Source organism: Spinacia oleracea, chromosome 3 (genome assembly GCF_020520425.1).
Source record: "Spinacia oleracea cultivar Varoflay chromosome 3, BTI_SOV_V1, whole genome shotgun sequence".
Lineage (NCBI taxonomy): Eukaryota > Viridiplantae > Streptophyta > Magnoliopsida > Caryophyllales > Amaranthaceae > Spinacia > Spinacia oleracea.
In genome coordinates, this window is record NC_079489.1 from 114,190,754 (window position 1) to 114,206,067 (window position 15,314).

The following is a 15,314-nucleotide window of genomic DNA, read 5'->3' on the forward strand; positions in this document are numbered from 1 at the left end:
CTCCTTTGGGCAAAGTTTAGGGACCTTCAGAGCAGTTTACTCCTTATTAAAGCAAGAACCACAAATTTAGAATAGTAAAATAACGTTCCTACCCTTCAAATCCTTCTTTAAAAATCTTAGATTTTCCTTAAGAATAGTAGATTTACGGTTTTAACCTTACTATGCTCCATTTACAATTTTATCCCTGCTTCTTTCTTTTCCATGTTGTCACTCAGTAATGGCAATAATAACTTCATCAACCCATAAATCAATCACGACTCTGCTTCTTTCATTCTCCTCCTCTCTTTTTCAATTTTTTCCAGAACCATGAACTTTCCTTCATGTCGCCCTCTCTTGTTCTCCTCTCTTTTTCCAGCTTATTTACTCCAGATCAAGGAGCTCCATCCTTCATCTCCTCCCCCGATTTTCTCTTGCAGTTGCGCTAACCAAGCATGGGATTCAAATTCAAAACAAGAAAAAGGAAAACAACATTCTAGGGTTGTTTCAAGCAGAAGATCTTTTGATGGCAAGGATGGATATTTTTCTTTTCTTTTGATTTTCCAAAAACGAGGTAGAGGATATGCTGCAATCGTAGCCGAGATCGTACTCGTGTCGGTCTCTTCCTCATTTTTTGCAATTCAGAACAAATTGAAAAAAATCCCTACGAAATCTCGCCATTGTTGGGTTTGTTTGAAGCAGGATGGTGGATAATATTTAAATCCCTTTATTTTATTTACAGTTGATTAAAATTAATTAACTTAAATTTTATCAAGGTTTTAATTTTAGTAAAATAATTATTACAAAATAATTTATAATAATTAAATTAATCAAAATTAAATTCCGAGAAAAAATTAAATTACGAAATTAAATTTAATTAAAATTGTTTTCAACCGAAACATAAACAAAACGGCCCAACGTGCCAAGGCAAGGCCATAGGCCGAAGCCCATGCCTCGCCCAAGCACCAACTCCGCAGCGCACATGGGCCACGTGCACAAAGCAGCGCCCAAGACCAGCGTAGCTGTGGCCGAGTGATGCACCATCGCAGCGCAACAGCTCCTCGCTGTGCCTGCTGCCTGCTCGTCGCTGGCTGCGCGCTGGGCTGTGGCATGCGCAGCGGCACTCGAGCTCCCTTGCTCGTTTGCTGCTGCCTTGCCTCGTGCCTTGCGCTACGATGCATCGTTGCCCAATTTGCTCGACCACCCACACAGCCCACACGGCACAGGGCCTAGCCTGCCGCACATTGCTTGCTCATTGCCTCGTACCGCATGGGCGACGAGCTCCCTTGCTCGTCGTCGCATGCCTGCACTATGAAACACCCCTTAAGGGTAACACTTAGATTCCATTGCTTCGCGCATGCAAGATTGGTGATCGGTTTTATAAAAATTTATAATTTTTATACTTTAAATTTGATCGACAAATTAATAAATCATATTAATTTCATTAAATTTGGGCGATAAATCGAAAATTTATTATTCAAATGAATTTCCGATTACATTTATTTTAAAACTTTTCAATTTTAACAAATTTTATGGTGGTTTTTAATCATAGGATCCTAATTAAATTGCTAATTAATTATGAAAATCAAAACAAATTCTAAATTATTCGAAATTCAACAAATTAATTACAATTACAAATTAGGTTGTATAATTAACAAGATTAGGCTTTAAAATTGTTAAACATATACAATAGGTCAATCATAGATTCAAGATTTACATACAAGATTCGCAAATATTTAATTTAACATCATAAAAATTACAAATTTTGCATTCGAAAAACTAAAACCTCCGAAAAGTCATAGTTAGGCTTCTAATTTGGGAATTCTGGGTTTGGCGACAAATCTTGGATTTTTGTCAAAATTTTAAAACGTCGTTTACATGCGAAATTCACTATAAAATTATAAGGTTCCGACCATTATTGACAAAACTGCCGAAAAATCATGCGAACATATAATTAAATAATCGCAAGAATTTGCAATTAATTACATACACGAAATTAATCACCCCTTTAATTCATTGCAAATTTATAAAATTTAATCCATGTTAACTATAATTGAATATGGAATTAATTAGAGGCTCGTGATACCACTGTTGGGTTATGAAAAATATAAACAATATAATTCATGTGGAAAAACCATAAAAGCCAGGAATTCAAATTAATTGTCACATAGTCAATTAGCATAATTAGGATACATACAATGTGATGCGTGCCTTCCATAGCTGCTCCCGAAACGAACAAGAACAAGTTTAGGACTCCAAATGTCGCCCCTCAGTAGATATTCCACAGCACGTTCGGATCCGCCTCAGATTCAATTAACTAGAATATTATCTAAGGTTTTATGTGCACTCGGGAAACTTATTATAATATTAGGCAAGTATTAAATTCTCTCTTGAATCTAATAATGTAGAATAGTATATTGAATTGCATTATAAATTGTGATCATGAATCACATATTTATAGAGTGGAAATAACGGAGTTTGAATTCTACTAGGAATTGAATAACTAAATCCATTAGGATTCTAGTTAAATAATATCATTAGAATTTTAGGTTTAATCAAATACCTAAGTATTTCAGATTTAACTAAAATATCCAATTTGAGTAGAATTAGGAAAACACGATTACTTGACAACTAAGTAATCCTAACCGGCCAAGGCTTGGTCGTGTAGCACACACAGCCCGCAACCCCGCAGCACGCAAGCCCACGAGTGGGCGCTGCTGCTTGCTTGGCCCAAGAGCGCGGGGCGCTGACAGCAAGCACGCGGCCCATCTCGTTTGGGCGTTGGTGCTGCTCGGCCTGCTTTGCCTCGCTGCTCCCGCGCGCGGGCTTGCTGGGCGCTGGGCCTGGCGCTTACGCTGGGCCTTGCGTCTCGTAAGTGAAGGAAATAATGCCCTTGGTCCAAGTATGCATTCTATGTTAAGTCTAATAAATGCGGTTCAGTATTAATTAACAAGTTAATAATTCAGTAAGATCAAGTGAGCTGAATGCCTAGCTAGAGGCCGCTTCAGTTCAAGTGGAATTAATGATATTAATCCACAGCTTACTCTTGACTGAACCCGTAGGGTCACACAAATAGTACGTAAACGGATCAAGTATTTAATGGCATTAGATACTCCATCTATGAATATTCGGAACCGACGGATCTTGGTTTCAGTGGGAGCTAAGATCGTCACAGGCAAGAAATGAATACTCCGGAAACGATGATATTGCCGGAAACGGAAATATGGATCGTATCGGAAATATGAATATTATCCAAGTCGTAGATGTTGCCGGAAACGGAAACATGGTACGTATCGGAAAATATTGTTGGAAATGGAAATATTACCAGAATCGGAAATATTGCCGGAAACGGAAATATTGTCAGAATCGGAAATATTACCGGAATCGGAAAATAATTCCGGAAACGGAAATATTAAATATTTGTTCGAAACGGAAATTAATTCCGGAATCGGAAATATTGAATATTGTTCGTATCGGAAATAGATTCCGGAAATGGAATTTTAATCGGAAGCGTATCGTACGAATTAGCATCGGACGAGGCCTGCCGGACGAAGGCCCAGCACGAAGCCAGGCCATCGCCCAGCAAGCACGCACGCCACAGCCCAGCGCGCACAAGGCCACGCATGCGTGGGCCGCGCTGCGTGGGCTGCTGCTCGCATGCGTGGGCAGCCCTTGTGGCTGCCGTGTATGTGTGAGTTTGAGCTCATGCGAGATTCCTGAATCTGCAAGAGTCAGTGTATGATTAAATGTCTATTCCTATTGGATAAATTGATTAAGTAGAATTCATGTAGAATTCTAATTCCAATTAATTCGCATCCTACTAGGATTACGATTCCTTTTCCATAACTCTATAAATAAAGGCCTAGGGGTCATAATTTATACACAAGTTTCAAAGTATTCAAAAGTGAGTTTTTGAGAGAAAATTCAAACACCCATCTTGCCCCAAAAGTGCCGAATTTTCTGAGTACCTTAAGGGCGATTCTAGTTGGTCAATCTTAAGGCGGATCCGGACGTGCTGTGGACTTTCTACGGAGGGACGACACTTGGAGTCCTAAAAGACTTGTTCTTGTTCGGTTCGGGCGCAGCTAGGGAAGGCACGCAACAAAGAGTATGCATCTAAACTATGCTAAATGATTATGTGTAAATAATATGTTTCCTGGGTTAATGGTTGTTTCCGCATGATCTATGTAATGTCATATGTATCATAACCTAACAGTAAGCTCGTTCGTCGATCGTTCGTACGTCGCGCTTCCGATTCGTTTTCCGATTCAGGAATTCATTTCCGATTCGAACAAATATTTAATATTTCCGATTCCGGAATTTATTTCCGATTCGAATAGATATTTAATATTTCCGTTGCCGGAATGTTTTTCCGATTCCGACAATATTTCCGATTTCGGTAATATTTCCGTTTCCGGCAATATTTCCGATTCCGACAATATTTTCTATTTCCGATAATATTTTCCGATACGTACCATGTTTCAGAACAACTTGGATAATATTTATATTTTCGTCATGATCCATATTTCCACTTTCGGCAATATCATCATTTCCGGAGCATTCTATATTTTTCCTTTTGACGATTTAGTTCCCACTGGAACCGAGATCCGCCGTTTCCGAATGTTCATAAAAAGAGTATTTAATGAATAATATATTCACTCAAATACTTGATCCGTTCGATACATATGACAAAACATAAATCATGCGGAAAACGTTAATGCCAGGAAACATATTATTTACACATAATCATTTAGCATAATTCAGATGCATACACTTTGTAGCGTGCCCTCCCTAGCTACGCCCGAACCGAACAAGAACAAGTCTTTAGGACTCCAAGTGTCGTCCCTCCGTAGATAGTCCACAGCACGTCCGGATCCGCCTTAAGCTTGACCAACTAGAATCGCCCTTAAGGTTCTAATAATTTTCGGCTAATAGGCTACAAGTGTTTGGCTGATTTTGTTCCAAAGTCTTACCTTTGAATACTTCAATTCTCGATGTAAATATGTGACCCTAGGCACCTATTTATAGAGTTTATGGAAAGAAATTATAATCCTATTAGAATACAAATCTATTTAATTATAATCCTACTAGGACTCTAATTAAACAAACTTTATCTATTAGGATCAGATTTAATCATATTACGAATCCCGGTAGCCTTAGGATTCCGAATAATACACACGAGTGGCAATGCACCGCACGCAGGCCTTACTGCCCACGCACAGCGCACGGCCCAGCTCGCCGCTGCCTTTGATGCGCGCGCGCCCAAGTCCTTGGCTGGGCATGGCCTTTGCGTTGGGCCTGGTCTTGGCTTTGGCGTGTTTTTGCGCTTTGGCTTGCTGGGCGATGGCCCGGCTTCGTGCTGGGCCTTCGTCTGGCAGGCCTCGTCCGATGCTAATTCGTACGATACGCTTCCGATTAAATTCTCGATTCCGGAATTCATTTCCGATACGAACAATATTTAATATTTCCGATTCCGGAATTAATTTCCGTTTCGAACAAATATTTAATATTTCCGTTTCCGGAATTATTTTCCGATTTCGATAATATTTCCGATTCTGACAATATTTCCGTTTCCGGCAATATTTCCGATTCCTGCAATATTTCCATTTCCAATAATATTTTCCGATACGTACCATGTTTCCGTTTCCGGCAAAATCTACGACTTGGATAATATTTATATTTCCGATACGATCCATATTTTCCGTTTTCGGCAATATCATCGTTTCCGGAGTATTCACTTGCTTTCCTTTGACGATCTCAGCTCCCACTGAAACCAAGATCCGTCGATTCCGAATATCCATAGATGGAGTATTTAATGCCATTAAATACTTGATCCGTTTACGTACTATTTGTGTGACCCTACGGGTTCAGTCAAGAGTAAGCTGTGGATTAATATCATTAATTTCACTTGAACTGAAGCGGCCTCTATCTAGGCATTCAGCTCACTTGATCTCACTGAATTTATTAACTTGTCAATTAATACTGAACCGGATTTATTAGACTTAACATTATATGCATACTTGGACCAAGGGCATTATTTCCTTCATCACGTACTATTTGTGTGTCTAGGAGTTCAGTCAAGAGTAAGTTGTGGATTAATATTATTAATTCCACTTGAACTGAAGCGGCCTCTAGCTAGGCATTCAGCTCACCTGATCTCATTGAATTATTAACTTGTTTAATTAATTAATATTGAACCGCATTTATTAGACTTAGCATTGAATGCATACTTGGACCAAGGGCATTATTTCCTTCAGGCATTGTTCACATACATTGTTGGGAGGAGAGAGAACGGGTACATTTTTTACCCGCCACATAAATGAGTGAAGAGTGTGAAAGCACTAGTCTTGAATTCCACGTACATTTGTGGTTTGCTCTGCGTGACGATTGTTAGGGAGGATTTATGGTCGAATAGATTTGGTTGGTTGACATTGATGCATACTTGTTTGATTTTACCTTGAATCGTATCCATTGCATTAAGTTGTGTTTGTGGTGAAGTTGATTTATGTATTCATCGATGATTTCTTTGTTTAGGGATAAGAAAAGATCTAGCTTGGGGAGTTTGATATGCTCATATTTTATAGTGTTTTTACCCCCGTCCCTTAGTACCTTTTTTTTTATCTCAAATGAGCTATTTGGAGCAATTTTTAGTACTAATGTGCTCCTTGTAGTTTGTTTGTAGTTTCAGGTTCATCATTGTAGGAATTAGCATATTTTTGTGCATTTCCTACTCACTTGAATCAATACGAGAATTATGTACTTTCGAGAGCACAAACATTGAGTTTGAAGAGTTTTCGAGCAAAGCGAATAGTGAAAGAAGTAGAAAACCAACACTCGTCTACTCTTTTGATCATAACTCAAGTTATACAACTCAAAATGCAGCGATTCAAATTGGGTTGGATTTGGGATTTCAAGAGCTTTCCAAAGAGTGGTAAATCTCCTAATTCCGACTTATAATGAAGGAGATATGATGTTTTTAAGATACGGGATCGTGCAGTTTGACGAGCAGATCGACCGATCGGGCGGCCCTTTGCCCGATTGGGCGACGACAACCCATGGAGCGCGGATTTTAGTTTATTTCCAGATTTCTTTTGTTTTTTTGGGCAAACTACAAATACCAAACCCTTATTATTTAGTTGGACATTTTATTTTCAGGATCTTATTTTCTAGTATTGAATACTTAGTTTATTTCATGCTTAGTTTTATTCTCTCAAATTGTTAAAAACACTTAGTTTTATTTTCAATCCAAGTTTCAATTTTTCATTCATTCTTCCGTTCTTCGTTTAGGTATTAATTCTTACCTTGCGTTATTATTTTTTTAATTATGTTTTCAATAATATTATTTGCTTTATTTATTATTAATATGAGTGAGTAGTCTAATTTCTAGGGTTTAGGGGATCCATAAATGTATGATTGGGGATTGTATTATATATAAATTTCTGATTTTTAACTATAATTTCTATAGCTTGTTTTGTTTGTTCGGCAATTCTGTTCGGCCAGACTATTTTGATTGAATTTGATGAATCTTAGATTATGCGCCGAGAGGTAAAAATCTGATGTTCATGATATGTGGTTATAGATAGGATTCATTTCTAGTACATAGCGAGAGCCTGATAGTTGTAATTTCCTAAGGAATTCATAAGATATGAGAGATGCATGTTTTCCTAGTTATGGTCATTAATTGTTTATTATTGTCTGTCGTCAATCCCTAGTCTGCATTTGTGGTGAACCGTCGCCCTAGATTCTTTTAATATTGATATTTTCGTATCCTATTATTGTCGTAGTATTAATCAACCAAATCAACCCTTTCTTATTCCCAATAGTCTAGACCTGTCGTTTAATTGTAGAAAGAACGATGTTTCCCTGTGGATTCGACCCTGACTTCCCTTGCTATTTAGCTAGTGATTTTAGTATATCTTTGATTAGGTGATACGACTTTAGCATGTCAAATTTTGGCGTCGTTGCCGGGAAAACGGTTTAATCGACGAACCAGACCTGAATACTGCCCCGAAACCGCACACTTGCCGCACTGAACCGCACAACCGCACACCGTGACCGCCTGAATACTGCCCCGAAACCGCCTGAAAATTGCACCGAAACCACCTGAATACCGGACCAAAAACTGCTGTAAAATGCACCGAAAAACCGCCTGAATACTGCCCCAAGACCGCCTGAAAACTGGACCCAAAACTGCTGTAAATTGCACCGGAAAACCGCCTGAATAGTGCCCCAAAACTGCCTGAAAACTGGACCAAAAACTGCTGTAAATTGCACCCAAAAACCGTGGAAACCAATCTGAAAACGCCTGCAAATTCCGAGCCTGAAAGTGTACCCCGGAACTCGCCCTGAACCGCCGGAGTAACCGCCCTAAACTGCCGGAGTAACTGCCGGATTGACTGCCGGAATAGCCACCGTGAAAGCGACGTGGGAGATGCCCTAATCGCCTAATTTGAGAGAAAACTATTATTATTATTATTATTATTATTATTATTATTATTATTATTATTATTATTATTATTGTTATTGTTGTTATTATTGTTGTTGTTGTTATTGTTGTTGTTGTTATTATTGTTGTTGTTATTATTATTATTATTGTTGTTGTTGTTATTGTTGTTGTTATTATTGTTGTTATTATTATTATTATTATGACGTGTCACGCGTTCCTCGGAGGTATCAAGTATGCGCTGGCACGATCTTCCTGCAACCTGCAAAACAAGAATATTCCCGTAGGAATATTTCCTCCGATGCCTAAGTAAGTATTGGCTAGAGAGAGAAGTAATTTGTAGAGAGAAGGCAGAGTAATGATAGTTTAAGGTAGGTGGAATGAATTGAATGCCCCCTTTTTACCTTGGGATTTGAACTATTTATAGGGCTAGGGTTTCTTGGGAATTGATTCCTAAACCCTGACTACATGATTGGATGCTCTCTGAGATTGAGAGATGTGTCCAATAGTAGGAGGTTTGTTTAGACCTGATGGACCCCTTAGGTTTGGGCTTAATCTTGGATAACTTGGGATTTTTACCAAGCAAGTGGACCTCCTGGGCCTAAGTAATGAGATTTGGACCAATATATGGACCCTGGGCCCATATAAATTTGGGGTAGGCTTGAGTAGGCAATGCAGGTCTTCTGGCCCATTGTGGTGATACACCAAGGCCACATCAGGACATGTGCCTGTTTAGAGGATGCAATCTGAAGCTAAGGGTGCTTTTCTGAGTTGGACCTGCCTTTTGGGCTATCATAAGAAGGCCATATGTCACCTTTTAGTTTAGGCCACATCATTTTCCCCTCAAGGAGGGTGGCCTTTACCCTTGTGGAGAATTCTCCTTGACATGGTTGTGTGCCACGTGTGGTTGCTTTCAGGATCTTGTTTTTCCTTTAAAACCTCCACAAATCGTTTATTTCCCTCTCATTTCTCTTTTGTTATTTCAGAGAGATATTTTAGAGAGAGAAAACGCAAATTTTTCTTTCGAAGATCTTCTTGTGGGAGCCTTGGATGTTCTTGGATTTTTTGGATTCTTCATCCATTGTTCTTGGAGTTTGGACGATTTTGACTGAGAGTTCAGTAGTTTGATTGCTTACTGGTACGTGTTCCTGTTAGTTTTCTGTTTCTTCATTTGTCTATATATTTAAAGTTCTTTTGGTGCTTCTATTTCTTGGGGAGACGTCTTGTCGATCGCCGCGCTCCTCTTGTATCTGGACGACGTCTTCGCTTTTTGCTTTTTCTTCCTTTCTTAAGTCGGACATCCTGTTCCTTATGCAGGGCGGCATGTCACGTATTAAACAGACGCCCAATGTGGGTGCATGGGCAGCACCCCGAGAGAGGGACAACAGGGCTCCCTTTTTGAACCCGTCCCATGGAAATAGGGGACGAGTTAGTTCCTCACATCATTCAGGAGCCGGGGGTGCCAGGGCGACCCGTTCTTCAAGGAGAAGAAAGAGTGTGGCCTGCCATCCTCGTGTCCCTCGTGAGGATTTCGAGGATAATTCTTCTAGTTCTTTGGACGAAGAATTTGCCAAGCATCTTCCTCCCATGGTCCGTGGAAAAGAGGATGTCGACTTGTTTACTTCTGATATCCTCCCAAGTAGGAAATGGTTGAGGTACCTAAAGGAGCAAGGGCGTGATTTTGAGCGTTTCTTGCTCTTGCCTCGTGGTTTTAGCTTTAAGTGCCCTCGCTCTCATAGTACTGTAGATCGTCTTTCCTTGGGGGAGGTTGCTGTCTATACGGCCGCCTTCCGACTAGGCCTTAGATTTCCCTTACACTCTTTTGTAATGGACGTTTTGAATGGTTTTGACATAGGCCTGGCCCAACTGACCCCTAATTCTTGGGCAAATATTTTTGGTTATATTGTCAAATGTGCATTAAGTGACGTCACCCCTTCCTCTCCTTCTTTAGTTAGACTCGTAGATATCGCCCCTTCTTCTCGTTCTCCCCAGGGGTGGTTTACCCTGTATAGTCGACGGGGTTATAAGACCGGTAGTAGGTAAGTCATCCAGCTGGGTATGGTGGAGAACCAAATGGTCCATTATACGAATGGAGGATCTTTCCCTCTCATAGCGTCTTTCTCGCTGGAATTACAGGCCGCACTTCTTGTCCAGGACTGACGCCTACCCTCGCCTTCTTTCGAGAGAATGGAGGCTTGTAAAGCCTTTGTTTCAGGCCGAGATGTATCGGCTGTCTGCAAAGAGTCACGCATGGGTCCCTAACAGTTGGCTTCCCCATGTGGGACAGTTCACCAATATGGTCTTCCTTGCGGCCGTTGGTCTTTGCCCTCATTTACGTAGAGGTAGTATTATGTTAATTTGTTTTCGTTAATAACGTTGTTTTTCCTGTTCTTCGCTAATCTCCTTGGCTTGTGTAGACTCTACTATGGATCGTTTGTCCCCAGAAGACAAGGGATTGGTGGAGATGCCTGCATGGTTGTCCCAGGTGTATACGGACAATGTTCTCAAAGCCGTGGAGGCAAAGAAGAAGGAGTCCTCAAAGAAGTCGAATGAGGCGACTTCTGGTGATCTCCCCAAGGTTGCGACCTCTGTCGACCTCCCTAACGTACTCTCTATTTATTTGGACACGTCCTAAAGTTTTTAGGGGTTTATGCTGACTTTGATCTTCTTCGTTTCTAGGGGCCTGCTGCATTAGTTACCGGGAAGCGTCCTGCCCCTTCGTCTGCTGCCCTAAAGCCAAGCGTCCCTTCTTCAAAAAGTTGAGCAGCGCGGATGCTGCCCCGACCCCCGGGTCGAAGCCATCGGCTACACCGGCTGGGGGTGTGGGGGTCTCTGCTCCACGAGTGGAAGATCTTCCTCCTGTCTCCCCTAGTGGAAGATGAAGGTGGTTCTGTGGACAAGGAGGCTTCCACCGAGGCGGCTGCAGATGTCGGCCGTGCCGTTGAGCATGTTTCTGCTTCATCGTCTAGGGAGAAGGTGAGCAGGGAGTCAAGGGACCCTTCTCCTGCTGGGGACGCGTCGATGCCCCCTCCCGCTTCGGTAGCCGGTAAGCTTCGTAATTGTTAGGACGACTTGTTAACTTTGTAATTTGTTACTGATTGATGTTTATATGTTTGCTCAGGTGGTGTCTTCGAGCGGATGAAGCGGGCCGAGGTGGCTCAGATTCCTCCATCTGGCGGTTTCAGCTTAGAGGAAAAGGACAAAATCCTTTCTACCATCTACGCAGCTATTCCCAAGGAGTATGTAAAATATCTTCTTGGGATTGACGAGGGGTACTTCGGGGCCATGCAGTCTCTTGTGCTGAACGTGATTACACTACCAATTGTCCTTTTACGAATTCTTTTCAGCCCCTCCCCTAATGTTTTGGCAGTGACTTAAGCCTGCTCTGATTTTTGACAACTTTTTATCCGATATGCCGAGGGCAGACAGTACCGCTTCGACATGCACCAAGAGATTCTGCACCACAAGGATCATATCGAGAATCATGAAAAGTACGCCAAGAGGAAGGAAAAAATGATTGATGAGGACATGGACGTGGCCGTCCGGTCTGAGACTGCTGCTCTTAGGAAGGCTGAGGAAGATGCCCAAAATTACGAGAAGAAGCTGATGGATCATGAGGAGAGCTGACTTCTCTTAGGACTGGGTATGCTGCCGTCTCGAAGCGAGTTACAAACTTCTCCACCAAGGTAAAAGCCTTGGAGGGAAAGCTCAAGGCCACCCAGGCTAAGGTCGAAACTATTCGGGGAGAGGCCGCCTCATCCTTCAAGCTTGGGGAGGAAGCTATCCGGGAGGGTGCTCGGCGAGCTTGGGATTAGGCAATGGACGGGAAAGACTTTTCTTGGTTTAGACGTTGCATCTCGTACCAAATGGCTGTTTTGGCAGCTCAGCGCCTTGGGCTCGAACCTCCTGAGTTTGTTAGTGACGAGGAGGACGAGGACGTGGAGGAGGAAGAGGTGAATTCCCCGGAAGATCAAGACGTCCAGGACGGTAGCTCGACGGCCCCTTGTCCCTAAGTTTATTTTTACTGTTGGTTTTTGTGGCGCCGTAGGCTCTTTGTATTAACATTGATGCCTTTAGGCATTTCTTTTATTTGGGTTTGCTGCGCCGTGTGCGCATGTATGAATATTTGTGTTCTTTGCACGTATGTTTTTATTCCATCTTAGTTTTGTACTGACTCTTTCAGGAACAAGTTTTCTTTGCCCAATTATGGACGGTTACCCCAGTGTTTTAGGTGATCAGCCTAATTTGGGGCGCTAATCTAGGCCACTCCTCAGGCCGTCAACCGATTAGTCTTTTGTGACGCCATCAAATGAGAAGGCGTCAATATTGAGTGACTACTTTTATGGAGTCAATTATTTGCATTTTTACGTCTTATTATACCTAATTAATCTAGGCCACTTCTCAGGCCGTCGGCCGATTAGTCATTTGTGACGCCATCAAATGAGAAGGCGTCAATATTGACTGACTACTTTTATTGAGTCAATTATTTGCGTTTTTACGTCTTATTATAGCTAATTAATCTAGGACACTTCTCAGGCCGTCGACCGATTAGTCATTTGTGACGCCATCAAATGAGAAGGCGTCAATATTGAGTGACTACTTTTATTGTGTCAATCATTTGCGTTTTTACGTCTTTATATCATGATTTTGAGTTCTTTGTGCGATGTGTGCAATGATAATGAGAGTATTAGAGTTTGATAGGAAGAATATTATCATAGAGTTCATATTTAGCTAAGCAGTAAAAGTAGATTGGCCGTTTTGTAGGCGCACATTACAGGCCGTTTTGTTGGCTCTTACATAATTTTTAGGCCGTTTTGTAGGCTCTTACATAAAGTACCCTGACTAGTCTAATGAAATTCTATTCCTTAGCCACTTTTCTCTAGCTTAACTGGTATAATCTCGCTAGCTGTTGGTGGCTCTTCTTCATACTTTCTCTTGCCTTTGATCCCGGCCGAGTCCTTCCTCCATGCTGACGGGTTAAGAGTTGTGAGGTAACAATCCCTTGCTTGCTGTTGATCCCCATGTATAGTTCCTATTGCTCCGTCGTCACATACATACTTCAGGAGCATGAGATGGGTGACGACCACTGCTTTGATTTTGTTCAGAGTGGGGCATGACATTGTATGCCGTCAAGTCTTTGACGATTAGGAAGTCCACACCCATTTTTCTCCCATCATTACGTCCTCCTATTCGTATTGGCAAGGTGATGACGCCTACAGAGTGTATGATGCTTCCCCCAAAATCAATGATAGGGTAGTGGATGTTTTCGATTGTCTTAGGGTCGTGTGCTAGGCGGCTTAGGCACTCCATGCTCATTATATCAGATGAACTTCATGTATCTATCAATATGCGCTTTACTCTCATGTTGGAGATTTTGATTTCAACCACGAGAGGGTCGTCATGTGGAGTGGCTACGCGCCCTCCATCTGATTCACATATTTCTATCCGGGGGAAAAGATCCACTGGTGATTTTCCTGATAACATCACTTGACCTAGCCGGCGGGCATAGTCTTTTTGTCCCCTCATGGTGGGTCCTCCAGCAGCCGGTCCTCCTGATATGACAGAACAAATCCCTCTTCGCTGTGATTTCCTTCTGTAGCTGAGACATGTGACTTGTTTTTCTTGTACTGGTTTTTTTCCGTGCCGTGAGTGCTGCTTTGGAGATAGTTCTTCAGGTGCCCCTTGGAAGCTAGGCCATCCAGGGCTCTCTTCAGGCTTCTGCAATCCTTGGTGTCATGACCTATATCTTCGTGGAACTGGCAATACAACTTAGGATCTCGACTCTCAGTAGGAGAGTTCATTGGAAAGGGCCATTCAAGGTCGAACCTGGTCCCTACGTCCACTAGGATTCGGAGGAGGTCTGTATTGTATTCAAAATATTCTATCTCTTGTGGCCATCCTCTCTTTTGTCCGGGAGAATTGGTATCATGCTCTTTCGAAAGGGCCCAAATACCATTAACTCGTGGGACTTTCCTGTCCATCTTCTCTTTCTTCCCCGAGGAGTCTGTTGCCTCTCCAGCCTTCCCATCTTTGGACGCACTGCATATTTCTATTGCATGAATAAAGGCTTCGGCCTCGTCTAGGACTTCGGCCATCGTTTGCACACTTTTCTTAACTAAGTTAAACTTGAATGATCCCTTCTTCAGGCATCTGATAAAATTATCAAAGGAGACGCCATTGGGCAGATCTGGGATCTGTCCTGCTTCCAGATTGAAACGTTTAACATAACTTCGTAAAGACTCATCTTTCCCTTGTTGAATGAGTCCCAAGTGCATGCTTGTTTTCCTTTCTTCCTTGTATGCCATGAACCTGGTGGAAAACAAGGTTTGTAGCTCGTTGAAGGAAGCAATTGATCCTGGGGGCAACCGTACGAACCATTTGGACGCTACTCCTTTAAGTGTAGCTGGGAAGTATTTGCACCATGTGGCTTCATTGGTTCCTTGAAGATACATGTGGTGACGGTATGCAACTAGGTGCAAGTCTGGGTCTGTAGTACCGTCATAAGCTTCAATGGAGGGAGTTTTGACTTTAGGCTCTTTCGGAGCGTTCATTATGGCCTCACAGAAGGGAGTGCTCATGTGCCTCAACGTCAAATTATCCAGTCCTTGTTGGATATGATAAGTTGGTTCACGTGAAGGAAATAATGCCCTTGGTCCAAGTATGCATTAAATGCTAAGTCTAATAAATGCGGTTCAGTATTAATTAATTATGCAAGTTAATAATTCAGTGAGATCAAGTGAGTTGAATGCCTAGCTAGAGGCCGCTTCAGTTTAAGTGGAATTAATAATATTAATCCACATCTTACTCTTGACTGAACCCGTAGGGTCACACAAATAGTACGTGAACGGATCAAATATTTAAGTGAATTAAATACTCCATTTATGGATATTCGGAA

At 41.8% G+C, this 15,314-nt stretch overlaps 1 protein-coding gene across 1 annotated transcript; it reads right to left on the minus strand.

Moving 5' to 3' along the window:
• Positions 1 to 13,941: 13,941 nt before the first annotated feature.
• Positions 13,942 to 14,970, minus strand: LOC110785664 (uncharacterized). Its single transcript, XM_021990146.2, has one exon. It carries the CDS (start codon positions 14,968 to 14,970, stop codon positions 13,942 to 13,944), a length of 1,029 nt encoding a protein of 342 aa, XP_021845838.2.
• Between the last annotated feature and the right edge of the window lie 344 nt (positions 14,971 to 15,314).